At 39.0% G+C, this 27916-nt stretch overlaps 3 protein-coding genes across 3 annotated transcripts; 1 reads left to right on the top strand and 2 right to left on the bottom strand.

Annotated features, from left to right (window-relative positions):
- Positions 1–1075: 1075 nt before the first annotated feature.
- Positions 1076–6539, bottom strand: LOC140360779 (complement factor B-like). The gene is made up of 18 exons (XM_072446148.1): positions 6417–6539; positions 6056–6253; positions 5805–5990; positions 5548–5727; positions 4995–5084; positions 4771–4907; positions 4025–4176; positions 3836–3960; positions 3653–3748; positions 3428–3562; positions 3179–3288; positions 2939–3074; positions 2645–2777; positions 2021–2091; positions 1791–1882; positions 1576–1705; positions 1453–1502; positions 1076–1390 (listed from the first exon to the last, which is right to left on the bottom strand). Exons 1-18 carry the CDS (start codon positions 6469–6471, stop codon positions 1214–1216), a joined length of 2253 nt encoding a protein of 750 aa, XP_072302249.1. The 5' UTR covers positions 6472–6539; the 3' UTR covers positions 1076–1213.
- A 2310-nt stretch (positions 6540–8849) lies between these two features.
- chek1 (checkpoint kinase 1) lies at positions 8850–12181 on the top strand. The gene is made up of 13 exons (XM_072445553.1): positions 8850–8925; positions 9048–9162; positions 9235–9343; positions 9497–9561; positions 9633–9702; positions 9774–9962; positions 10455–10559; positions 10761–10877; positions 10947–10998; positions 11143–11308; positions 11413–11544; positions 11613–11714; positions 11956–12181. Exons 1-13 carry the CDS (start codon positions 8861–8863, stop codon positions 12049–12051), a joined length of 1383 nt encoding a protein of 460 aa, XP_072301654.1. The 5' UTR covers positions 8850–8860; the 3' UTR covers positions 12052–12181.
- Positions 12182–12520: 339 nt separating this feature from the next.
- LOC140360777 (V-set and immunoglobulin domain-containing protein 10-like 2) lies at positions 12521–26084 on the bottom strand. The gene is made up of 12 exons (XM_072446146.1): positions 25880–26084; positions 24869–25270; positions 23433–23708; positions 22402–22677; positions 16411–16674; positions 15671–15928; positions 15143–15433; positions 14150–14509; positions 13650–13772; positions 13216–13240; positions 13052–13149; positions 12521–12689 (listed from the first exon to the last, which is right to left on the bottom strand). Exons 1-12 carry the CDS (start codon positions 25944–25946, stop codon positions 12529–12531), a joined length of 2601 nt encoding a protein of 866 aa, XP_072302247.1. The 5' UTR covers positions 25947–26084; the 3' UTR covers positions 12521–12528.
- Between the last annotated feature and the right edge of the window lie 1832 nt (positions 26085–27916).

Raw genomic sequence — 27916 nt, 5'->3', positions numbered from 1 at the left:
CAGATATTATCCGGCAACATTTAAGGCCTTTTCACACTGTACCAAGAACTAAGTCCCTATAAGTCACCAGTCCCTATTACGGCAGAGGGACCTTCGAGTCACTCTTGCTCGCATTCACACAGCGACAGTGGCTCAAAGTGGGTCCAACTAGCTTTCGTACTTATACTATATATACTATGGAACATTCAAGTTAGAAAAACAGTATTTTCATCCTAGTCCTTTTGAGCACAGTAAACCATGCACATAAAACGCTGATGCAATTGTGAAATGAACAATAAATTTAAAAAAATCACATTCATCATCTTAACAAAAATTAAAAATACATAAAGACATGTAGTCTTTATGTATTTTTAATTTTTTATTGAATGTTTTATTTTGTATATCCTGTTTGTTTGAATCTGTTGCGTTTTAACACAACACCCATGAAAAAGATAGCTTGTGATTTTCCTATATAAATAAATAAAGTGAATGAATGAAGGAATCTTAATATAATATATACTTGTTACAATTTTTATTTTTGTTTGGAGCTACTGTGTAATTAAGTTATTCCTCTTGTGGATCACAAACCTTTGTCTTAGTCTAAAAATGAATGAAACATGCTTCTCAACAAAGTGTTGTGTTATGCATATTCTTGTGTTACCAAAAGGTTCCTGGTTGGATTGAGAAGTACATGATCTGTGAGATTATGCATCAAATGAGGATCTTAAAAGTACCAGTCTTAAAATGTTGAAGTTTAATCCTTGCATATGTCTACACCAACACATGTATTTGAACTGTTTCCGCTCTAACCAGTGCACATTTTTTGATTGGATTGAATTAAATATTGGTAAATACTGTATAATTGTGTATTTGGTCTCACAATTTGTTAAAAACAAACATAGTATGATTTTTGTATCATTTTTAATTAAAAACATATCCACATCAATACATCATATGACCATTTATGCTTTAACTCCAGAAAAAGTGATGCATGGGGAACACTTACAAGCATCTAATGTAATTGTCGACTGACAAAACAGTGACTAAAGATTGAATATGCTTCAGTATTTTCAAAAAGCCATGACCTAACTATAAAATATCAGTGAGCTACACTTAATCTTAAAATAAATGCATACACAATGGTTGATTGCTCATACATTATATCACATTGGCACCAAACAAAACAAGTCTGAAAATATCACTGCTGAACTTGCTCAAATGTTGTGGAAATGTGCTAGTTCACAAAATCAAGTGATGCGTAACGCTGACCTGTTTTCCCAAGAATGGACTTAAGAAAAGGTACAGCTTTGAAAAGATTAAAATGAAAATCTCTTGAATCTTTGTCTGAATTTACTTCTCCGCCTTGTAGACATGCTCTCATCTCGATGTTTCCCCAACTGACCACGGCAACCTAAAGAAAATATTGTCACATCAATATTTGTTGTGCTGATGTTGTGGTAAAGAGATACTCACTTGTATTGTCCTCTGTAAGTGATTTTTAAACACAGCACCTCCAGAGTCACCTGAAATAATACACAATTAAATACAGTCAATGATACTCTTTATTTATATACTTTGTCATTATTATTCATTTACCTTTGCATGCTATTTTGTCTGTCTCTGGAAAAATTCCTCCAGTGCAGAAGAAGTTTTCAGTCACAACCTCAGACACATCTTTGTTGGCGATACCGGGTGCGTCGAGTGCTTTAATAATACAGTCTTGTCTCTGCAAAAATAAGTTACGGTCAATTTAAGAGACAGTACAAAAATGTTCTCTTAAATGAATTGAATTTAAAAAATAAAACTCATACATTTCCACCAAGCTTTATGTGGGCATGTTTTTCACCAAGATGATTCTTAGTCAAAAAGGTAATTCTTTCGTGGTTTTTTATCAGAAACTGTTCTATTATAAACAATAAAAACTTCAATAAAATACAATTGTAAAAGACAAATACTTCCATGACACTGAACATAAATTGAAAAATATAGCACAATAAGAATTCAGGGTGCAAATGTGTCATCATCCGGTTAGGATACTCACCTTGCTGCAGACAAGTTAAATTTTGTTTTAATGCTTCATTTGTTTCCTTAGTGCACGGGAGGCAAATAGGTCTGAAAATAAGTCATATTTTATTACATTTGTTCATCTGTAAAGATGATATTAAATGGTATTGTTGTTGGCATTCGATATTCTAGCCTGTTCTGTCTATCCAGAGGTGATACCCCTGACTTGCTAGAATACGTAACACACTGCTTTCGATTTTTCAATTTTCTCCTTTCGTGTTTGGATACATAGAAGGGGGCGCAAAAAACTCCGCCAAGCAAAAAATAAAATAAAAAAATAATCCAGAGGGGGCGCCCCCCCCCCCGCAGTGCCGCCCCAGGGAAGCCTAGTGGAATTGTACTGGTATTGAGGATAAGGTATGTAACAATAACTGAAATCTTGTTATATATCCTATCATCAAAAGTCCCACATGTGCTGTCACAGCATAAACTTATAAGCTCTTTTGTTTACATCGTTTTGTTGCAGCAGGAGTAAAACTACATGTCAGTGCAGACCTCAATATTGCAATAAATACTGTACTGGCAAATGAATATAATGTTACATCCCTATTAAAGCTACAGTACAAGCCACGCTCCACGATGAACACGACGGAAAGACCACCTCAATGACGTAGAGATGTTCACATCTTTTTTGAGTTCGATGAGAGCCACGTCATAGTCGTAAAACTCTTTTATGTTTTGCTTCACTTTGGAAGATATATTATAGTCTGGATGTTTGTGGATAGCTTCGATTTCTGTAACAAGTAAAGACAATTCATTAAACCTGATTACACAGAAACAAATTATATTTTTATATATATATATATATATATATATATATATATATATATATATATATATATACATATATATATATATAAAAAAAATATATATACATATACATATACATATATACCAAGCGGTGGTTTGCCGTCCTCAATTTCCACATTGACCTTAAGTATAAGATGATCTAATGTGAAACAATGAGCTGCTGTCAATACAAAACGAGGGGAAACCAAAGATCCAAGGCAAAGTGATGTTGGCCCTTCAGTCTAAAATGGCAAGACATAACAGAAATGTCACCATATGTAATAACATTGTAATCATAATCATATAAATAAAATGTTACAGTAAAGTAAACATGAAAGACATTCACCATAACAGAAATAGACAAGAACCAGGGATATTTATTCCTTTTGGCTTGGAAAGTAGACATATCACCATAGTTTCTATGAAGACCACACAATCCTTTTATGTCTTCTTCATCTGCAACATTCAAAACAGAAGCGCTTTGTAAAACATGCACAAAAGCAGACTGTCTGCGCTGATCTAGGGTTAGGGTTAGAGTGTGTCTAAAGTACTAAGGTATAAAATACCTGGATATCCTGGATGAAAATATTCTCACCTATTATTTCCGCTAAGGTTTCATGCAGCTTTTCATTCTTTAATCTGAAGTAATGCGGCTGTTCCGGGGGTCCAAATGTGAGGCTCTGAAGATTTGTATCATAAATCTGAGTGCCAACGCCAAAAATATAGATATCTGTAACAAATAATGCCAATATAAGCACAAATGTTGTGTTAAACTAAAGCATTGTTGAAAATGAATAAAACATGAACATATTATGCTCACCAAGATGTTCTTGTCTTTCCTTTGGTTTATTCATTAAAACCAAAGCCTTAATACTTTCAACAGTTTGAAGGGGTTTACCTCCCATGTTGTACGCGCCTGTTACAAAGTGTCCAAATAAAGCAATGAATGTCCTTTCAGCACGAGAATACTTTAGGAGAGAGAAAAACAATGCTTTAGAATTACCGTCTGTAAAAATAATGATGACATGCTGATGCTCTTCAAAGTCGGTTGATTGCTGTATCTTTATAAGGGCCATTTTCTCCAGGAACTTCTCAAAGACCTTATTGAGATTGGTCCCGGCTTGGTCCCTTTCTAAAAGCAACAACAGAGTTAAACACGACAAAACTGTAACAGAAAAAGAAAATTACTTACTTACTTTTAAATTCAAATGTTTTTATCTGTTCTACCAACTCTGACAAACTCTTTTTATTTTCACCAAAAGAGTCCATGATATTCACGACTTGCAAGGGTTTTGATGAAAAGAAGATTATGTCATAATTCGGAGACACAGAAAAGGATGCAAGCTGTGAAGGAAAAACGATGAGATTGACAGCTGCAAAATATTTAGTTTAATGCATCCACTTTCAACGTGCCTTTTTTGTGCCATAGTCAATGTATTTGTCAAGAAACACGGGCAAGTAGCCAAGCACAAGTAATGTATGCAGCCTAAGTGATGTTCTTTATAATGCAGCGCTACTGTGCTAATCTTACTTGGCAATTATTATTTAACAGCTAAATTTACTAGGACCATATGATGTGCCAGCCACATTTGAACAAACTTAAGCATTGATTAAATGTCCCCTCTAATCCATTTACAGATTACTGCACTGTTCTCACAAGTCAGCATATTTATCACAAGCATCGATGCATCATTTATAAAACTGGGCCAAACATGTGCTAAACATCTCCGCACAAAAACGCTGACTGCTCGCACAAAATAAGAAACATCAGCTCATCCAGCGTAAATAATAGCAATGAAACACAGAATTACTTATATATATGACTCACTTATACAGAAAGGGTTTGGCTCTAGTTTGAAGCCTTTTTGGCTCAACAGTATCATATTTGGATAAAAGGTGTTTCTGCTGCATGTTATATATGAGTATAATTTCTGGTACCTTCTCAATAAGTGTTAACACAGCTACTTTGGCATCCCCGATGTGTTTCTCCATGCTCGAAGAGATGTCCACTGCAATGTACATGTTAAGTATTCCATCTTTGGTTAACTTGATTTTTCTCCCTTCCTGTGTGTCATCTGCACGTGAAACCAAAGTGAGTAAAACAAAATAACAATTAGTGAAGTCTTCTTAATACTATAAGAAGCCTCACTGTAAATACTTACGCATTTCTGTCTGTAAAGATGAAAACGTGTTTTTGATTCCACGGCCAAATGCATTTGAAATCTCTATAGGTGTGTCGTAAGTGTGTTGGTCTGCAAGAGAATAAAAAATAAGGATAGAGACTACTAACTAAAATGGCCTTGAGTTGATATCCGAAACAAAATAAAAAAAATATTGTGTACTGTGCAGTGGTTAGTATCGTTCTAAATGAATGAACAATGTAGAGACCTCTGCACCAGGAGCAGTGATCAGCTGTGCCTGCTGGGGCCTGGTTCATGGTGTCATTTCGGGGCCCTGTGTCAGTGTCCTCGTCTGCTCCTGGTGCAGACGACTCCTCTGGTGGAGTTTCCTCAACTGGTTCATTTGCAATCTGCCGTGTGTGTAGTTTTAGTATCAATTAATATCATTCATCCTTTCATTAATTTTCTACCACTTGTTCCCGTTAGGGGTCACGGGTGGAGCCTATTCCAGTGACTTTAGGCCTTAGGCGGGGTACACCCTGGACAGGGGCCAGCTCGTCACAGATCAATCAATTAATATGTATGAAACCCTTACAGTAACATGTTGGCCCTGTGCCGCTCCAATGACCATCTTCCTGGCAGACTCTTTCCTCTGAGCCAATCAAGATCATGGTAGGGTCTTGGCATGTGTAAGTCACTTTCTCTCCAATATCAAACAGAGTACCAGTCTTACTCCCGCCTGGTGGAATTCCAGGGTCAGGGCAATAGTCTCCAGCTGAAATCACATTTAGAGACACTGTATAGGAAAAATCACACAAATATGTAGGAAAACTGAATAGAAAATATACATACAGTCACGGCGGCACACAGAATGCTGACCACTCCATTTCCCACTCTCTAAGCAAATGCGATGTGAGGACCCGTACAGTTTATACTCCTCGTAGCACTCGACGCTGATCTCGTCTTTATAAAAGTATTGTGACTTAGTGGGGAAGACATTGCCATTTTCCAGCACTGTTGGATCTGGGCATTCAACCTCTACCAAATCCAACACAGTATAAGTTCAAGTGGATTATCACAATAAGACAAGTCAGATTACTTACGTCTACATTTTGATCTTCTGGGTGCAGGTTCCCACATGTCATTTTGGTGGCAAACGCGCGCCAAATGAGGATGGGGGTGGTAGCCTTCTTCGCAATGGTATTCGAGTAAGCTGCCTTCCTCAAACTGGTTAGACAGTGTGTATGTGCCTCCCTCAATCGCTAAACGTTCTTCTGGACAAAGGCCTTGAACAAGATTGCCTGAAACAAAAATTAGGAAACAATTGGCTTGCAAAACAACATTTTTTTTGCCAAAATGTTACTCATATCAAAAGAAAGAAAATTATTCTTTGGAGACATAAGTAACAATAAAATACAATCTGTTGTGCCAACAGAAACATTACCTTTAACCACAAATTATTACCTGTGTTGAAAAGACAGAAAAGTGCAAACCAGCTCCAGTGAGCAGAAAATGCCATTTTGAATATATTCAATCAATCCTTTCAGATTTGATCATTGCTGCCTATATACTTCAAACTGAGCTCCAATAGGGAGTGTGGTAATAATGGGAACCTCAGCTCAGACTAGATCAGTTACTGATTAACTGCATCACAGATAAGAAATAAAAAAGATCAATAAGTGATGCAGGTACTTTACTGAACTTTAGAAGGGACATTTTCATGTAATTTTAGATTAATTTATATGATTTATTGTTTAAAGAGGCCCAACCTAAATAATCATTGTTACAACCCGGCTATGCTAGGGTAGGGGAAAGTAACAAAAACCAAGAAGGAAAACGGTCAAATAAAGTTGTAACGTTTAATAAACAGGAATATAAAGGTAAAATTAACAGAAACACATACATAAGAAAGAAAACAAAGCGACAAGTTAAGTCTCTCTAAAACGCACGAATCCCAGACAAACAAAAGAAAGGCCCATAAACTGAATCAATGTGACAACTTAAAAGGAGACACATAACACGAATAAACACCTGGAATCTCAAAACACATGCGCTTGACAAACAAGACACACGCGAATGACATACAAGCCACAAAGGCCCAGAGCAGCTGAAACAGGTGTCGTTAAGTATCGGGTGTGGCTAATGCCAAGATGTGCAAAGGTCCCAGCCAATTAGGGACCAGAAAGCATGTTGAGGGCCTCCAATCACAGACACAAAACCACTGCAGCCACGTTGGGAAGGGGACAATGCAACACACAAGATCTGCAGGCCGGGGGCTGTAACAATCATAATAACGAACTACTATATAGTGCAAAATATGATCATTTGAACAAACAAACAAAAGTCCAGAGCAATGCAGCAGTGGTGTATTTTTCCGCAAAGCAGATGATAAAGTTGATTGTGTAACTAGAACTCGAAAACAATTTCCTCATCATTTCCCAAAAGCCAGCCACACAATTTGGCCTTTGCTATTGACAAACTGATACGGTCATTGATAAAGCTATCTCAAAATACTGATGTGGGTGGTCCAGTGAATACATTTCTCCAATTACTTACAGCCGATTGATAGTGTCATTTATTGATATCCATAAAATGTGCTGATGGCTCACTTTCAAACCACAGCAGGAAACCAATCATTACATAATCTATGGAGCCAAACCGGCTTGAAATATAAAACATGCTTGTGCTTGTGCGGATCATGATCCTTTTGACCCATTATAAAGTTCACACATTCACAGCTGATGCAGGGTAAATTTCTCTCTAGTCTGATTCATGCACAGTCTCTATCAATGTGCTTTTAGCTGTGCTGTTAAATGTCCATAATCAACTTGAAGGTTTAATACTGGACAAGCCAAATTACTTAATAATGCACAAGGGAATAATAATCCTTTGATGAATGTTTTGTTTTAACATGACATGGCAGATTTTGTACACATTTTGAAGATTACAATTTCATAAAAGTCATTAGTGACTGTATCGCTATCTTTGAAGAAGTCTATAATCACTTACCTTACTGCAAGTTATGGAGTTCTTGAAGAGGCCACATTTTTTGTCACTGTGGAACTTGAACACACTCATAAAAAATGTGGTTTCCCCCCACACAAACATTTTCTTATTGAAGCCTTTAACACAGGGGTTTCCAAAGTAAACTATGAGCCAGGGGCCAAATGCGGCCCTCAGACCTTTCTGCTGGCCCTTCCTGCTGAATTGACCCAAATTATTATTTTTTAAATTAAACTTAACCTCTACAACCGAAATAACATCAAGCCTCATAAAAAGGTACAGAGCTTTGCCACAGCTATATTTTGCTCACTGTATTATAGATGTTTTAAAGTTGAACTCCCTTGCCTTGAATCTCCTCATTATTGATGTGCCAGGGACTATAAACAAAGCCTACGCGGTACACAATCATTGAACACATAAGTCATTTTACATTAGTGTTTATAAAAGCTCAGGCTTTTATACGGTCTTAGTGCAAAGGACAGTCTGAACTATCCATGCGCTGAAAACAGCCGAGAGACAAGAAGAGCCAGGAAACAACCACAAGATGGCGCTCAGTAACACTAACAGCAAAAGGAAGTGACATAGAAACCGGAGGTTGTCCAAAATATAACAACAACCCGCCAAATATTCCAGCGCAGTCAATGGTCATCATGCCTGGTCAAGTTGACTCTTAGTTTAGAAATAACCGTGCATATTCTGTCGGGATAACAAGAAGAGGAAGTCATTTAGAAAGCGCTACAGACAGCCAAGTGCTCGGGTGTGATTGTAGATCATAGTACTATATCATAGTAGTAGATGGATGGTTGTTATTGTAACTTTGAATACTTTACCGTGTGATGAACGTAACATTAAAATAGCTGAAATTTGAAGTTGATATATTATAAATATATTTTTTTTCTCACAGAATGGCCGTGCCCTTTGTGCAGGGCTGGGACGTTGTCCAGACTCTTGGAGAAGGCGCTTATGGAGAGTAGGTTGTTTTAGTTATATTAAGCACCAAACGTGAACTGACTGATAATAAATAATAATGACAATGACAAGGATTTTTCTATGTCTTTATATATATTTGTACTTTCTTTCTCCTCTTGTTAGAGTTAGGTTACTGGTGAATAAACAGACTGAGGAGGCTGTTGCAGTGAAAGTGATTGATACCAGTCAGTCTAAAGAATGTGCTGATAATGTCAGGAAAGAGATCCTTGTCCATAAGGTCAGTGATAAGATCCACACACTGTTTGACATGCTGTTTTTTTGTCATTATTAACCGCTTTCTTCTCTTCAGTCCCTCAACCACCAAAACATTGTACGCTTTTATGGCCAGCGACATGAAGGGCCCATCACATACCTGTTCTTGGAGTACTGCTCTGGAGGAGAGCTTTTTGACCGTATTGGTACGATGCTTTTTAAAAATAATATGAAAGACTAGAAAACATTGCCTTGAATGTATTGGTTTAATTTATAGGTACCAGTATATGTGAATTCGTGGAGAATATTAGTATAATTTGAAGATAAACATAGTATAATTTCTTGACTGTGTTTTATAGAGCCTGACGTTGGGATGCCAGAAAAAGACGCCCATCAGTTTTTCAAACAGCTTATTGGAGCTGTGGTGAGAAAACATTTACTCTTAGATACGAAGTCTGTCCATTATTCTTACTTCTTTTATTTATTTATTTGAAGGAGTACCTCCACAGCATTGGCATCACTCACAGAGACATAAAACCTGAGAATATTCTGCTTGACGACAAGGGTGAGTTCCTGCCATGTTCACACACTATTAAATGATACCATATCTCCAACATAATACATGTTTGTTCATAGATAACCTGAAGCTGACAGATTTTGGCTTAGCAACAATGTTTCGCTTCAAAGGACGAGAGCGTCTATTGTCCCGTATATGTGGGACGTTACCTTATGTGGCTCCTGAGCTCTTAAGCCAAACAGAGTTCAGAGCTCAACCTGCCGACATCTGGGCTTGTGGCATTGTGCTTACTGCTATGTTAGCTGGAGGTAGGAATCCTTACTCTCTTGAATGTAATGTCTTGTTAAATACATGCAGCCAACTAGAGCCTTATACACTGGCTTTTCTTTGTGTTTAGTTTATTGCACATCAGTTCAGGTATTCACTGCTTGAGGTGACATTTTATCTTACAGTCCCACCGTGTCAACACAGAGACAGGAAAAAAGGCTTTCAGAAATGTTGCTCCTTCCTGTGGAACAAAATACAGATAAATTAAATCATTCCTTTCAATGATCTTAAAGCAATTGTTTTATATGATTTTTTATATCATTGTATGTGTAAATGTGTTTATTGGTTAATTTTATTGAATGTTTTAGTATCCTGTGTTTTTTTGTGTGTTTATTTTGTGTTGTGTTTGAACAGTGTATCCATGAAAAAGAGCACTTTTCTCATTGTATTTTCCCTGTATAAATACATTAAATGAATGTACTTTGAAGGCAACAGCTTGCAATTTCTTTTAAATTATTGATCATTTATTTTAGAATTGCCTTGGGATCAACCAAGTGAAAGCTGTCAAGAGTACTCTGATTGGATGCAAAGGAAAACCTACCTCCCTCCTTGGAAAAAAATCCAGCCCATGCTTCTTGGTAAGCCACTGAATGTGTTTTTTTTCCTCACACCTACAACCAAGGACATTGTTTAATCCGTTTTTCACTGTCGTCCTCAGAGGCAACTGTAGTGATTTTTAGCGTTACAAAAATTAATTGTCCTGGTTTGAGCCCAGTTTTGTCAATTTTTTTCTGTGGTTTGTGTGCAAATGTGAATGCACCCTTATTTTCCATTTTCAGGTTTATTGTCCAAATTACTGCTCCCAGACCCTGACAAGAGGATAAGTGTTTCTGATATTAAAAAGGACCGCTGGTTCACTCAAGGCAAGTTTTGCTCTAAAAATACTATGATCATAGATTTATTTATTACATCCTACGTAATCAATATCTTAAAATATCTTGTCTTTGTAGATGTGAAGCCGCCACCCCCAGGGAGCAAACTTCTTCGCACTGATCCAGCATTGTCCAGAGCCAATAGGTTAATCATTATTTGTGTGTTTGTTTATTAAGATGCACATAGCCTTTGTCTTGACAGTGACAATTCTTTCCGAGGTCCACATCTATATTACATTTTATGTATTTATGTTCCTGTGATGTAATGCTTTCTTTCCTCTTCCCACAGTGACGACAGAATGCAGTTCTCCAGCTCTCAGCCTGATTTTGCCCCAGGAAGCTGGGAAAACATATTTAACGGACCGAGTGATGCTCTGGTCAGCTTCTCCCAGCCAATCAAACCAGAACACATGCTCCTGGGAAGTCAGCTTTTGGGTACACCTGGGGCCAGTCAGGTAATTTTATGTCCTTAAATAATTACTAATAAGTTATTTTTGTTAACCACAAACTAGTTCCTAAAATAGTGTTGTTTTTTTCTTGCTTTTCTGCTGTTTGGTAGAATCCTTGGCAGAGATTGGTGCGGCGAATGACCCGGTTTTTCACTAATGTGGATGCTGACGCTTCTCTGTGTGCCCTCAAAGACATCAGCGTTAATTTAGCCATCACCTTTAAAATCAACTGCACCAAACAGGTACATTGTCACTCAAATTGCTGTAAGAGAATATTATGTTTTTTTTCATGCAATTTTCTATTTTGTAGGTAACGCTGAGTACGCTGGACAAACGTAACAACAAACTCATTTTCAAAGTTCATGTGTTTGAGATGAATCACACGGTGCTGCTGGACTTCAGGCTGTCTAAGGCAAGTCTAACAAAGTTTTACAGCAAAACAATAAGTTGTTGTCAGAATTAGATTTTTTTTTACGTTTGGACTTATATAAATCATATAGGTAATATTATCAACCTTCAGATTAAATGCTACTAAAACACCATGTACAACATGTGCCGGTAGTTGTAAAAATACTGTAGATAATGTTTAGTCCCACTTTATTTTTGCTAAAGCCTTTGGTCAAGGTAATGAAATAGATGTTTTTTTCTTCCAGGGTGATGGTCTTGAGTTCAAACGTCTTTTTGTAAAGATCAAACAGAAACTTGGTGACATCATCAGCACTCAGAAGATTTTGTTACCGCTCAACTGACCTCATCCTCAGATGTTTTACAGTGAAGCTTACACACTCTGGACTGATGGAACTTGTACATACTAAGATGTTCACTGTTTTTATGTTTTTATCAATGTCCCACATTTGTGTTACCACATGTTTGGATTTTACCAAATGGTCCCATGTTTTACTGTTGTGTTCAGTTAGTTTCCAGTTTGGATTATGTTTCACACAATATAACTCTTTTTGAATAAATTATTTTTTAAAGATATTGACTGTTTCCTGAACGATATTTTATTCTTATGATATTATCTGCACTTTACAAAGAATTTACTTAAAACAAAAAGTTTATTACACAAACTTACACAACTGATTGAAGCAATATTGTAAAAAAAAAAAAGTGTGAAAGGGCCCATACCTGTAGATACTATTACAGCATTCAAAAGTGATAATTGTTAAGATTGGTTGATAGTCAAATGTGAAAATGTGTTTTGAAGCAGGTCGTCACATTTAGGATTATGTCGCTTTGACAGTTATGGTGACATTGACTGGTTCGTTGCCATCGTCAAAGGGTGGGGCAGAGGGCAGGGCAGAGGGCGGTTGGCCGGTGCTGGGGGTGGCACTCGGAGAGGGGGCGGTGAGAGGTGAAGACGCTCGGGGCAACGCCATTGTGGGACCTGCAGTTCAGATTTAGGCATGTCAGCATTTATTATATACACAGACCAGAAGCACAGAAAGCTGTATTGTTCTCTGCAGGACAATCAACCTGTGTTTCTTTTTCAAATCCACACTTAACTGCAGCTGAATGCATACAGAACTACGTTTTTATCATCTAACTTCATAATAACTATATAACAATATCCCCACTTTAAACCTTGAAGATAGATATTTAATTGATCCCAAAGGAAATTAAAAAAAATGCATGTGTGCAATGTGATCATTCTCACCAAATCTATACTAGACATTCAAAATGATTTATATATTTTATATTAAAAGAGCAACTTTAAACCCAACATTACAATAGCATTATATGCCTCACCTGAACTTGATAATCCACCAATATCCTCAATTCCTCCTTCAGATCCCATGACCTCATCCTCTGGAAAGTTGATGTTTTCTCTTGACTGGCTGTGCTGCCTGGAAGAAGAAAAAAACGTATATTAGTATTTTGAAATGAATGTCTTGAAAATATAGTCTGCTTACCTGCCAAACAATAGATCGTGTAGCCCTGTTGAAACAAAGAAAGAAATGTGCTGAAGTTGCATTATTAAAGGATTTTGAATGGTATAAGGTTTGGTGATACTGCATCTTTATCACCGACTTCTGCATAGATCTATTGTTATGAATGTATTTCATGTATTTGTGACCCCCCTGTGGTTTGTGACTCCCTCTGTGGTTTGTGACACTGTGTTTTGTGACTCACCCTGTGGTTTGTGACCCTGTGGTGTGTGACCCCCTTGTGGTTTGTGACCCCCTGTGGTTTGTGACTCCCTCTGTGTTTTGTGACACTGTGGTCTGTGACTCACCCTGTGGTTTGTGACCCTGTGGTGTGTGACCCCCTTGTGGTTTGTGACCCCCCTGTGGTTTGTGACCCCCTGTGGTTTGTGACCCCCCTGGGGATTATGTGTTGAACTCACGCGGGTTGTTGTTGCGGTTGCGGATGATAAACATGAGCAGCAACATTGTGAGGATCGCAGCAAATAGCATCCCGCCGATCGCGGCTCCGATGATCGCTGGTAAGGAATTTTGTCGAGGTTCCGCTGCAACACACGACAGTTACTCATTGGGATAGAGGCTTGAAGGGTTCTCCTCTAACATTACTGTATACTATAAGTTACTGTATTTGGTGAAAAAAACATGCCAATCAAGAATAAATGTACCCAATTGGTGATTGATAATTGGTAATTACAATGTAAAAGCACAATGTACAGCCTTACAATACAATTTAAATCACACCAGCAGGACAGTCATGGAAGAAATAAGAGGAAAAGAGAAAATGTGTATCTGTTTATGAATGTAGTGAATTGTGTTTCCTTTCACCTGAGTGGAAGTAGAAAAACTGTTAGTCTCTCAAAATGGAAAACGGTAACATTTCAATTTTTTTTAGTCTCCTTGTCAAGACTTTTCAAGACCATACCTGGAATTTTTGGCGCAGAGTGGTATCCCAGGGTACGGTGGTTGATCAATGTGATCCTAAACTGGTAGGTGACAGTTGGGGTGAGGCTCCCGAGCGTGTGTGTCCGCTGGCCTGGGTCCTGGATCACGCTGCTGTACCAGATGGACGCGATCTTCACTGGGTATGGCAACATAACTGAATCGTTTGTGCCACCTTTCTTGCCAGGCTTTTCGAACATCCATGAATACTCCAACATAAAACCAGTCCAGCCTCCTTTGTTGTCCTCCTCGTTGTGCACCTGCCACTCCAGATCCACCTGGTTCCTCTGCCGGCTGTTGTACATGACACTGACTAGAGACGCGTTGGGTGGCATGGGGTGTTCTGAGCCAACACAGAATGGTGAATTGTTCAATTGAAATATGGATGCAACAATTAAAAGATGAATCATCATCGTTGAGTGTACAATGAATTAATAAATGTTTTTGTGTTTTTATCATCTTTATCTTTAATTGGAATGTACTGACTCGAAACGCCCATGAAAATACCTCTTTATAACAATGGCAGCGGCATTATTTAACCAGAATGTCAAAAGAATGTCTGATTTTACTTAAGAAAACACATCTAAAAAGCCTTCTAGTCACCATTATAATTGTTTGGTCGACTAATAAAAATGATTGCTGAATAGTCTACTAAAATCGTCAGTTACAGCCCTAGTAGTAGCTTTATATCAAATTACAATTAAAGCCCATGCGACATCATCATCAAATCACTAGGCCTTTTTGTGGTCCGCACCCTCAGACTTTTACTAGTTTATCAAATCTAGTTTTGTCATGTTTTGTCCTGTTTTACTGTCGTAGGCTCTAGTTCTTCATTACCATAACACCAGGAAGTTGATCCTTAGGATAAGCCCAATGTTAGAGTTAACTGGGTCCGCGAAATGTGGCTTACAATTATAAACATTAAATTGCTTTATAAACAGTGACTATTTACCATTTATAATGACACAGCACTTACTTTTGACTAGTAAAGTGACATTGGCTTCTGTTCCACCGACAGCATTAGAAGTGGTGCAGATGTACTGGCCACTGTCCCTGGTCTCGTCTGTGTCCCGTACAGTGAGGTTGGCCCAGGCAGTGGAGCGCAGCAGCAGGTACTTGGGGGTGTCCATCACGCTCACACCTCGATTATTGAACCAGGTGATTTCTTTTGAAGGTAGATTATTGTCCATCAAACTACATGTAAGCTGAACGTCAGTGCCTTCGAATACTGTGACTGTCCTGCGCTGTGTTTGGAGAACTGGAGGTTCTGGAATGTAAAAGACATTAAACTATTTGCACATTATAACAACAACAAGGTTTAAGGGTAAACCACAATATAACCAACAATTTTAACAAAAACAGTTTTTCAAATTTCAAATTTCAATTTCAAATTACTATCAAATATACCATAACTTACTATACCTAAGCAAGATGTGAAATAAAACAAACAGACTCTACACATATATATATTATAATATATTGTCTTTGTGATTTGCACACTGACTTAGCGGAACAGTGCAGGTCTTGCTCTGTGCCACTATTGGGTGTCTTGCATGGCAGACATAGGGCTGCTCACTGCGGACCGTCCCGTAGCGAAGGATCAGGATGTTGGATGCCTCTTGTCCACCTTTGCCTTGAACACCTGGACCCTCCCACCACACCAGTGCTTTCGGAAGCCCCCCATCCCATGAACAGGACAGCATCAGGTTCTGGTTGTGGCTGGTCACATACGCAGAGCACTGGGGCTCCCCTGGAGGAGAATCTGAGGATACAGACAAGCTGGTAAGTGTACGTATGTAAATTATCCATTGCAATATGAATGAATGAAAGAATAGATACATACGCGATGAAAAATACATGAAGACATAAATAAATAAATAAGTACTTTCTACTTGCAAAACCATTTTTTGTCATAATAGTTTTATTTAATGAAATTGGAATGTTGTCTCATCCAAACCAGCCCTCTATTCCAAATTAATTCTGTATTTCTATGGGGGAATGACCATGACCATGGTGACAGAATGCACAATGCTGTAGTTTCAACTAAATCTCTTCTTAAGGCTCATATTGTGTTAAAACAAAGCTCAGAATAAATTTAAGTATCAGAGCTTCAGACAGAGCAGTGCCTCCAGTTAGCTTCACGCCCCCAGCTTATGTTGATGGTATCATGTGAAAAGTATCAATAACAGGAAGAAGATGAATACAATGAGTATCTTCACTCCCTGGGAATGATTGCTGACTTACAAGGTTGCACGGTACACCCTCTGGGCTGTTCCAAGGCCACGTGGGATCCTTGACATTTGAACAGGCTGTTGTTGGATGCAGTGCCTTGTGAATAAAGCAGAGTGGCAGTGTTGGTGTTTGGGTTCACCCCGTCCTGGTTCATCACGTCTCCGCTCCAAATGAGCTTAGGAGATGGGAATCCACCCGGCCAAATGCAGAGTAGTCTGAGAGAAGTGTGCTCGAGTGTGCCTCCTACAGAGCAGGTGGGCTGACCATCAGGGGGGTCTGGGGACATTTAGAAAAGCACTGAATGTACAGCTAATATTGAAGAACAAAAACTATATTTATTTACAGTACACAGAACCAGGGAAGGAAGTCAAGCAGGGGAAGCAGAGTTAGGAGAGAATGTGTGGAGACTTTTCACATGTGTTATTGATGAGTGAGTGTGAACTTTTCACCTAAGCAAATAAAAAAGAAACAAAAGTGTTAGACCTTCACTGCAGCATTCAAGGCCATCACAGTTCTAGAAACGGTAAAAAATAAAGAAATGCATCGACAAGAGTTAACATTGTTTAAAGATGAAAATGTTTAAGGGGTTTAACTAAAGATTAGCAGGAAAGAATAAACTGCATGAATAATGGATCAAAAACACACTTTAGAGATGCAGCAGCAGAGTTCACTACAGCTCATTTTTCATCATTATCTTTTTCTTCAGTGCATCTATAATACTTGTAACTAAAACACTATTATTACAGATTTAAGCAAATTTCAAACGTACTTACTTACTTCTTAGTCAATGCAATAGCTACTGTATATCTACACTGTATATACTTCCTTAAAATGAACCTTTAGAAAGCCAAATAAAAAGTTGCCATATCTTAAATGAGATAAGCATTTTTACTCTTTTGTGTAGGTCCATGTTTTTATGTACATTTTCCCTGATAAATAAACAAATAAACTAAACATTGAATCATATGCAGTTTTAGTTCTGGTCACTCTACTCACAGTAGACAGTCAGGCTGATAGACTTCTTGGAGCGAGTGTTGAGGAATCTATTTTGGGCCAAGCAGGTGTAGTCCCCAGTTTGAGTTCGAAGGACGTCTGTGAGGGTGAACTGTGGTCCACTGTTGACCTGTGAGCTGTTGTAGAACCAGATGTACTGACTTGGAGGATTGGATTTGGCTTTACATAACAGAGAAACCGTCTCCTGCTCCAATGCTGTATATCCTTGTTCCACCACTGTGCTTGGAGTCACATCAATCTCAGGAAACTCAGGGCCATCTAGTAACACAATATTCAAGTTCATTTCCACCCCAACTTTTTTAGAAATTATGAAACCTGCCTACTTACAGGTGACATTTAGTAGGGTCCAAGCAGATTGTATTATGTTGACTGGATTTTCGACCTGGCAGCGGTACCAACCCATGTTACTGCGTTTGACAGTCATCTTGAACTCACTGGTGTTTTGTGCAAATATGGAGGTGTCCCCGGTCAGAGCCTGATATTGCCACATAAACTGGATTGGCTCAGTCCCAGATTGTAGACTGCACCTCATCGAAACTGTGGAGCCTTCCAGTGGATAGGTGTTACTCACCACTAGATCTGGTTTGCTGAGGGGAGCTGTCAAAATCAAATATCTTTTTTAACTGTATGAACTGTTTTCTCTGTAATCAGCGTAATATGAATGGGTTAGAAGGGTCAAACACTAACCCATTGTGATTTTGCAGGTTCTGGACTGAAACAAAAGAGGGTGTCTGGCATGACAGGTGTAGGGCGTCTCAGTGCGCAGACTGCCATATCTAATTGTCATGTTGTTGGAGCCCTCGTGCCCAGGTTTACTGTGCCCACCCGGGCCATCCCACCACAGCAGGGCTCTCGGGACCCCGCCCTCCCAGAGGCAGGACAGAGTCACATTCAGGTCAGCCACACTGAAATTACACTGGGGCTCTCCAGGAGGAACATCTGTAGGTGGAAAATGAACTTTTCAGTGCATGTTTGTTTATATATATATATATATATATATATATATATATATATATATATATATATATATATATATATATGTATGTATATATATATATATATATATATATATATATATATATATATATATATAGAGAGAGAGAGAGAGAGAGAGAGAGAGAGAGAGAGAGAGAGAGAGAGAGAGAGAGAGAGAGAGAGAGAGAGCTGTTGTTTCATTGTTTCAAGAAGTGGGTTTCCTCAGTCTGTCAAAGATTCAACAGCTAGTGAAGAGTTTTTTTGTGATTTAATTAAAAGTGTCATCAACTCAATTTGAATTACCACTCACGCGTGTGCACACTGCAATCTGCTGGTTGAATGACTGCAGGGTGAGTGCCTCTGCAGGTGAAAGAGCTGTAGTTTGATGTGTTGTTGTCTGAAGCCACAAAGATGGCTGTGTTCTTCACCAGGTTTGTGGCAGTTTCCTCGTGTTGAGTTAGACTTAACTGACTGTTCCAGCTCAGTTTTGGAGAAGGATATCCTCCCTCCCACAGACACACCAGCATCAGAGAGCTGTGGTTGAACACGGGCTCCATGGAGCAGGAGGAGGAGTTAACAGGGGCGTCTTTGAAGAGACAATTATATCAAAATGTTGAAATCCTCTGGAACTATGGAATAAAATAACACTTTGGTGAAGCACTCACAAATGACGTCCACCCATGTTTGGTCTGATTGCTGGCTGTTGACCAGGTTATTAGCCCCACAGCGATACCAGCCAGTTTGATTATGTTGGAGATTGGTTAGATCGAGGTCAGCTCTGTTGCTTTGAGCAACCTTAAAAGTGTCCCCATCCTGTGCTTCGTGGTACCACTCATAATGGATTGGCCCAGTCCCATTTTGAACTTTGCAAATCATAGAAATGGAGGATCCTTCCAGTGGAGAAGCTTCTCTGAGCAGCAGGGAGGGTTTACTGACTGCAACTGTGAGACACATTTGTAGAGTGTTATTAGTGTTTGTGCATCTGGTTCCAGGATTTGGATGAGATGGTTCAAAGTACACTAACCCATTGTGATTTTACAGGTTCTGGACTGAAACAAAAGAGGGTGTCTGGCATGACAGGTGTAGGGCGTCTCAGTGCGCAGACTGCCATATCTAATAGTCATGTTGTTGGAGTCCTCCTGCCCAGGTTTACTGTGCCCACCCGGGCCATCCCACCACAGCAGGGCTCTCGGGATCCCGTCCTCCCAGAGGCAGGACAGAGTCACATTGAGGTCAGCTACACTGAAATAACACTGGGGCTCCTTAGTTGGAATTTCTGTAGATGGGTTGAATTATGTGAGGCTTTTTTAAATTGTGTTTTTTTTTTTTACATTTGTTACTTTACAGATTAAAGTAAATCATTGTAATTGACAGACTGAGTCAACCCAATTTGCAAGGGACACAATGGCTATTTAAAAGGACTGTTATTATTTTCTTGCTGAACACTCACGTGTGTGCACACTGCAATCTGCTGGTTGAATGACTGCAGGGTGAGTGCCTCTGCAGGTGAAAGAGCTGTAGTTTGATGTGTTGTTGTCTGAAGCCATAAAGATGGCTGTGTTCTTCACCAGGTTTGTGGCAGTTTCCTCATGTTGAGTTAGACTTAACTGACTGTTCCAGCTCAGTTTTGGAGAAGGATAGCCTCCCTCCCACAGACACACCAGCATCAGAGAGCTGTGGTTGAACACCGGCTCCATGGAGCAGGAGGAGGAGTTAACAGGGGCGTCTATAAAGACAATGAATACATTATAAATTATTCAACACTTTCTGTGTTTTCCACAAACAAAGCTTAGGCAATACTTATAGGGATATAGTTTTATTTAATACTATTCTTTAAGTAGAAATTGACTTTGTCTCTAGCTCAAGAAGGCCTAGTATCCTTTTTTCTTTTTTTTTTAAATTTATTCAGGATTAAGCTGCAACATATGTAAATCATTGTTTTACATTGCTTTATCTGCAATATTGATCCAAAAAGGTCTGATAATAGAAATGGGACCATTGACTTCCTGTTCAAAACTGCAGAACCGATCGGCACCATCGGAAACAGAAACATTTATCCTTTATTACTTTGCTTTTAAATTTTAATTAAGAGACACTCACAAATGACGTCCACCCATGTTTGGTCTGATTGCTGGCTGTTGACCAGGTTATTAGCCCCACAGCGATACCAGCCAGTTTGATTATGTTGGAGATTGGTTAGATCGAGGTCAGCTCTGTTGCTTTGAGCAACCTTAAAAGTGTCCCCATCCTGTGCTTCGTGGTACCACTCATAATGGATTGGCCCAGTCCCATTTTCAACTTTGCAAATCATAGAAATGGAGGATCCTTCCAGTGGAGACGCTTCTCTGAGCAGCAGGGAGGGTTTACTGACTGCAACTGTGAGACACATTTGTAGAGTGTTATTAGTGTTTGTGCATCTGGTTCCAGGATTTGGATGAGATGGTTCAAAGTACACTAACCCATTGTGATTTTACAGGTTCTGGACTGAAACAAAAGAGGGTGTCTGGCATGACAGGTGTAGGGCGTCTCAGTGCGCAGACTGCCATATCTAATTGTCATGTTGTTGGAGTCCTCATGCCCAGGTTTACTGTGCCCACCCGGGCCATCCCACCACAGTAGGGCTCTCGGGACCCCGCCCTCCCAGAGGCAGGACAGAGTCACATTGTTGTCAGCTACACTGAAATAACACTGGGGCTCTCCAGGAGGAACATCTGTTGGTGGGTAAATGATAACATTAATGTAGAACCTACTCACATGTCTTTTGTTTTTTCCACACTCACGTGTGTGCACACTGCAATCTGCTGGTTGAATGACTGCAGGGTGAGTGCCTCTGCAGGTGAAAGAGCTGTAGTTTGATGTGTTGTTGTCTGAAGCCACAAAGATGGCTGTGTTCTTCACCAGGTTTGTGGCAGTTTCCTCGTGTTGAGTTTGATTTAACTGACTACTCCAGCTCAGTTTTGGAGAAGGATATCCTCCCGCCCACAGACACACCAGCATCAGAGCGCTGTGGTTGAACACGGGCTCCATGGAGCAGGTTGGATGGCCCTCTGGGGGATCTATAGGCAATAGAAATGAGCTTCAAAAAGAGATCTGCAAAGATCAGAAAATGTTGTATTCATTCACTCACAGTAGACACTCAAGGTTATATTGGTTGTGGAGCTGGTGTTAAGTAGAGCGTTCTGGGCCAAACAAGTATAGTTCCCGGTCTGTGCTCGGAGGACACTGGAGATGGTTAACTCTGGTCCACTGTTGATCTGGGAGTTGTTGTAGATCCATGTGTATTTGCTGGGTGGGTTGGACTGCGTTTGACACAGTAAAGACGCATTGTCTTTCTCGATGGCAGTGTATTTTTCAAGTGCTGTATATCCAGACTCTGTTCGTGTGTTCGGTGTTGCAACTATTTGAGGAACATCAGGACCAACTGGGGAGAAAAAACACATGCTTACAGTGCACTTGTTAAAACCAAGGGCCCACGTTCCAGATCATTTTGAAAAATGACGTTTACTATTTACCTGGACTGTAAAGTTAAATAGAGTTCAGAATACATTGCATCAAAGCTAGTCACATACAAGGCTGCTCAAAGGGTTTTGCCTGTCATGTTTACTGTATTGCTGACTTTCCAATAAGAAAAGCATACAGATCACCTTTTAGCCATGTCTCACCTACCTTAACCTATATCAAAACTAAAATAATTTGGGCTGATTAGGTGTATACTGTCTTGCCAATCCGCAAAAAATTGTAAAAAGATGACAAGCTCTGGTCTTTCCTTCAGACAAGGTTTGTCATCGCTGTGATGTCACAACGCAGTACCTTCCAGCAGAGTCCATTTGAGTTCCCCGTTGATCCGAATGGTTTGCTTCTCCCTCACTCCGCGGTGTGTATGTGCATGTATGTGTTGTGGAAGTGTCTGAATGTGCATTGTGGATTGTTAGATAGATGTACAGAGGAAATTAGGTCAAAGAGCGTAGAAAGATAAATATAAGAGAAGATCAAGATTTAGAAGGTCCCACTCACAGTAGACAGTCAGGCTGATGGACTTCTTGGCGCGGGTGTTCAGGTAAGTGTTCATGGCGAGACAGGTGTAGTCGCCCGTGTGCATGCGGAGGATCTTGGTGATGGTGTACTGGGGTCCGCCAAAGACCTGGGAGTTGTTGTAGAGCCACACGTATTGACTTGGAGGGTTGGACTGAGCCTTACACATTAAAGATACAGTCTCTTTCTCTAAGGCTGAGTATCCTCGCTCTGTCATTGTGAATGGAGTCACGTCTATCTGGGGAACATCAGGACCAACTGTGGAGAAAGTAGTACACAGAACTACACATTACAACTACACGTTACAAATATTCTCCAGTATTGCTCTTGAATAGAAAAACTGTAATGGGAATGAACCCTTAAATCCTCAAACCAATTGTGTTGCCCCTCAAGCTTCCTGGTGAATTGGCCCAAATTACATTTTATTGAAAGTTCAGAAAATCGCCACCATCATAACTTGAGTGACTTGATTTGCTACTATTATTATTCATTATTGTATGTTGCACCTTAATGCCAAAGCAAGTTCCTCGTTTGTGAATCCTGTTCAATGGCAATAAACCCCTTTCTGATTCTGATACTTACCGTTTTGATGTGTGATGTTTTGATTTTGGTTCCAACCTTGTATAAATGTAAATATATGTGGTGTTGCTCAAGCAAACCTATACAAAATCCACCAGTCTGTGGCCCTCTGCATCATGTATATTTTGATAAGTGGCCCTCGATGAAAAATGTTTCGACACCCCTGTCCTAATTGATTATAAAATTCTATTCTGGTGTTTAGTTAAAAACTATCCCATACAGTTTTTACATTTGACATTTTATTGTATAATACTGAACTAAAACAACGACATTACATTAACTTCCTGTTCTAGATTTGGACTGACCCAGACCATCGAAAGCAGTCATAGTGAAACAAACATGGGCAGGTCACTTTTATTGCTACTAATTCCATTGATTTTTTAATGATTGTTGACAACCTTTTTATTGTGTCTTTGTGACTTATGTCTACTTACATATAATGCTTAACCAGGTGCGGTCCGACTGTTCGCTGTTGACTGGGTTTTGGGCCCGGCAGCGATACCACCCGGTGTTGTTGCGGTTGATGTTTCTCACGTCGACGACACTGGAGTTTCCCTGTCCAAAAACGGTCACGCTGCTGTTCATGTTTTCATGGTGCCACTCATACTTTATTGGACCGGTCCCGTTTTCCAGATTACATCGCATCCAAATTGTGCTTCCCTCCTGTGGAGAGAGCTCGCTCACCTCCAGGTATGGTTTGCTGATGGGAACTGAAAGAACAGGTGTTTTTTAGTCATTCAAAATGTCAACCCTGTTCTTTGTTTTGCATTTCAACATCTTTATACTGTTGTTAGATTACAACGTTATATTCTAATATTTGATACTATATTTCTGCATCGTTTAGCATTGTCCCTATCTCATTGGGATTTAAAACTGCTTGTCTGTCACCGGCTTGTCTCTATCTTACATTTATTCAATTATGGGTTTCAGAATTGTGAAAAGTTAGAATTGTTTCCATTGCAATTAACTATTCAAAACCTTTTATCTTTTTAATGGTGAAAAGTCCTCAAATTCAAATTCAACCAGTGCAGCTTCCGGTTATATGGTGCAATTATGTGACATCCCAATATTGTACAGTGTAAACTGGAGCTGGAGACAATTCAGAATTCTGTGGTGGGTTTTGCTGTTTAAAGGCCAATTCAAACGTCATAAGAAGCAAGAAGTTTGTTCTTCCACCTAAAGCTGTAAGAACAAAAACAAACGATTCATACTTAATCAGACGTTCTGAACTGCAGGAGCTGCAAAGTTCTTGCTTATTATGAAGCATGAATTGGCCATAATCGCCATATATATGATTAAGTTGTTAGGGCCCTCGCTTCATAGCAAGAAGGTCCTGTGATCGATTCCTGATGGGGCCTTTCTGTGTGGAGTTTGCATGTTCTCCCCGTGTCTGCGTAGGTTTCCTCCGGGTACTCCAGTTTCCCCTACCACTAAAAACAGGTACAACAGGCTCCTCCCCTCAGTGGGACTTAATATCATCAGGGACTACAGGTGGAAATTAACAATGCATCTCTCCTCATAATGTTAATGTATATTGTACACCGTCCCTGTCTCAAATAAATAAACTAACTAAAATAAAATAAACTAATAATATTATTAATTACAGTGCATTTCATGCATTCTGACAGTGAGCAATGTCACCTGTCCACGGATCATACCTGGCCTGTTGGTGTCTCCACGGAGTGCATCTTTAAACTGCCTCATAAAGCCATTATATCCTATTTAGTGCTCTAAGACTGATCTTTCACAGTCTGCTTTGGCCACTTCCACCATACAATCACACTTTCTTTCATTCACACAGTCACTGTGCTTCATCTGATATGTACTCATAGACATGCCATTATTTAATAATATATGGAGCCTTCCTTACCCTGGACAGTCAAGTACACGTAGTAGTAGAAGAACCGTGCCTCTGTGCTTGTGTCATAGATGGCCTGGCACGTGAACACACCATGAGCAGCCAGCTTCAGCTGATCAATACTGAGAGACGCAGAGTTTAAAATGACTGTGACCTGCCCCAATGTTGAGGCAAAACTCTGCATCCTCTGCCCTTTGCCCAAATTATAAACCACATTCTGTATTTCCTGAGAGCCAGGTTTGGTGAAACTCCAAATGTAGATGTCGGGCATCGATTTATCCGGGCCACAGTTGAGGATCACAGCTTTGTCCACGACACCGTTCACACTGAAGTTGTCGTACTTCACCTCCCCTTTCGGATTCGGCACAAGCTTCTCCAGTGATGACGGAAACGGAACGGGTGGTGTCATGTACCCTGCAAGTGTACAGTTACAAGATGCATTACGTTCGGGAAAACATAACACTATAATAGCCCACCAATAAATAGGTTGGCTTATTTGCTTTTACAGTAAAAAGGTGTTCAGTGGAAGAAATAGGGCTAGAATTGTGAGAGACAATTTTTTGCTTTAGTAACAAACCACCAAATGATTTATTATTTCACTGTTTTTTTAACTTCTCGTTTATTGTGTACTTAGAGCTGAATTCTGGTGTTTTCTAAATTGTATTCAAATCTCAGCGCTACAAGAGCCATTACTTATACTTATTTAATAGACTAATATTTATTATCACTGATGAAATACAAGTACATATTATCAGTAATTATTGTATATTGTCGCAAGTTAGCTTGTCATCACCATGTCAGAAGCTGTGTTTTCTTTGAAGCTACAAGAGGCAATATAAACTTGCCTAATAAAAAGGTGAGACTTTTTTATTGTGAAAACCATATTACATATTACTACACAGTCTTTTTTCATTCAATACTCACAAAATGTTCCAAAAATGTAATTTAGAAATGTATCTTGACCTCGTGAACAACGTTAAGTATTAGTAAAACTTTGCATTTTAAAATGTTGCATAACCTTACCATAGGTGCAGACTATAAGCAGACTCATGCACAGAAAAGACAGCAGCCTTAGCAGTGGGTCCACCATGGTATCATGATGATCCAGAGTCTCACTGCCTTTTTACAACAAATCCTTTCCAAAATGTGTTTAAATATGTCCCAAAAACATAAGAAGAAAAGCTCCCTGTACTTCAGCCGCCGTCACAGACACCAGTTGCATGCACTGACTTCACTAAACTGGAAAGAGGAGGGCTGGAGGCACACTAAACTGATTTGGCTTCAATTATTCACATGTTTTTTTCCTTTCTCTCTTTCTGCCTCGGTTAGAATAGCACAGCGATACCTCACTCATTTATTATAGATGGGTTCCACATAGCTGCTCATACTCTGTCTCACACAAAATAACTCTTAGTCAAAACTGAAAAGTAACTAGATATGTTTACTCAAAACATTTCTGAAGAACTAATCTAATTGATTGAATCTAAAGTGGAAACTTTTTGTAATGTTTTATTTGTTTTTATTGCTTGTGGTAAACTAAAAGACAATGTAAGGTATGTTTGGTTTTATTCCCTAAACTTAAAATTCCAGCAGCAGTATGTTTATTTTGTGATAATAAGTTTTACTGATTGGTACTTGCTAAAGTATTCTATTGCTTTAGCTGGCAGAGGGGTATAGCACATTTTGTTTTTTGTGTGTATTACAATTTATACAAATTACCGATACACAATTTTGAAAGGACACTGTTTTGATCAACACTCAATATATGTCTTTAATTAAGAATAAGCATGCATTGGAAACACTATAGCCTACTGTAAGGTTTGCCCTCAACTTCGCCTAAGTTTTAACTACCCTCAGTGCTTCGATGCGTGAAGAATTGCTGTTATTAAGGTTGTGGGCTGTGATGATCATAGAGAGAGAGTTGAACCTGGGTTGAGAAGAGCAGAGTAACCAGACACCAACTCATTTCTCATGAATGAAGCTGCTCAGTGCATCAGTTGTCCTCAGTAGTTGACCAGCTCGTAGTAAGAGACACTGCAGCACCTGACACTATAAGGCTTAATAGTGTTTTTATGCTGAGATAAAATATCTTCTACAACATCTTCAAATTAAATTCTGTCTATTGAATTTAAAGTAACACACTTATTTAGTATCTAGGACAGCGGTAAAAAAAAAGTACTATTTAGTTAAGGGGAAGTAGATCAGTCCTCCTTAAGACATGTTTTTTTTTTGTTTTTTTTTACCATGGACCACTTTTGGATTAATGAGGAGTTGCTCAGACTAGTTAATATTTCTTAGAAGATAATATTTAAAATTTATCATAAATAATTGCTTGAATTTTTGCTTAAGTATTTACTGAATCTAGTATGTAATATAGTGGCCATGAAAAACTTTTACTATTAACGGCTTATTGACAGTTTTATTATTTTTCCATCATTTCTGTCATTTATTCGGGCAATAGTAAGAAGCTACTTTTTCTTTTCTTTCCTTCTACTGACTTCACTGAGTCATTCATTAATTAATTAAATTGCATCTCCTGGAAAGCAAGCAAGCTCAGTCTCTCTGTCCAGATTGAATGGCAGCTTTTGCAACTAAATGAGCAGAGATCTTTGGGTATATAATGCCTTTTCTTGATGTGATTTTGTGTATCCATCACACTACAGTGAATAAAACAATACAATGATGAGACTAGCAGTGTTGTAAACGTTAGTAGTAAATGGCATAAGAAAAAGACAGAGCTCTGTGATGTTGAGTGATACATGTACAGAGGAGAGAGAGTGATGCTCCACGCTAACAGGAGGCCTGGGAAGAACAATAATTATGCATATAGATGTAATGCAAAGGGATTAGTAGCTTTAGAATAAGTTTAATACATTTTGCGTGTGTGTGTGTGTGTGTTGCACTTTGGGGTTTAAATTGTTGACCAATAAGTCATATTTTTGGTTGAATTTGATTGATAGCACATAAAACATTAGAACAAACAACAATAGATATGTTTTTAAAGGAGAATCACCTTCATCTATTTTTGTGTCATAGCTTGACATGTTTCGGCTGCATTCT

The sequence above is a fragment of the Eucyclogobius newberryi genome, unplaced genomic scaffold (genome assembly GCF_026437365.1).
Source record: "Eucyclogobius newberryi isolate DKJ021-1_F unplaced genomic scaffold, fEucNew1.0.hap1 SCAF_15, whole genome shotgun sequence".
NCBI lineage: Eukaryota > Metazoa > Chordata > Actinopteri > Gobiiformes > Gobiidae > Eucyclogobius > Eucyclogobius newberryi.
The sequence above is the reverse complement of the archived record's forward strand: the minus strand, read 5'-3'. Positions and strand labels throughout refer to the sequence as shown.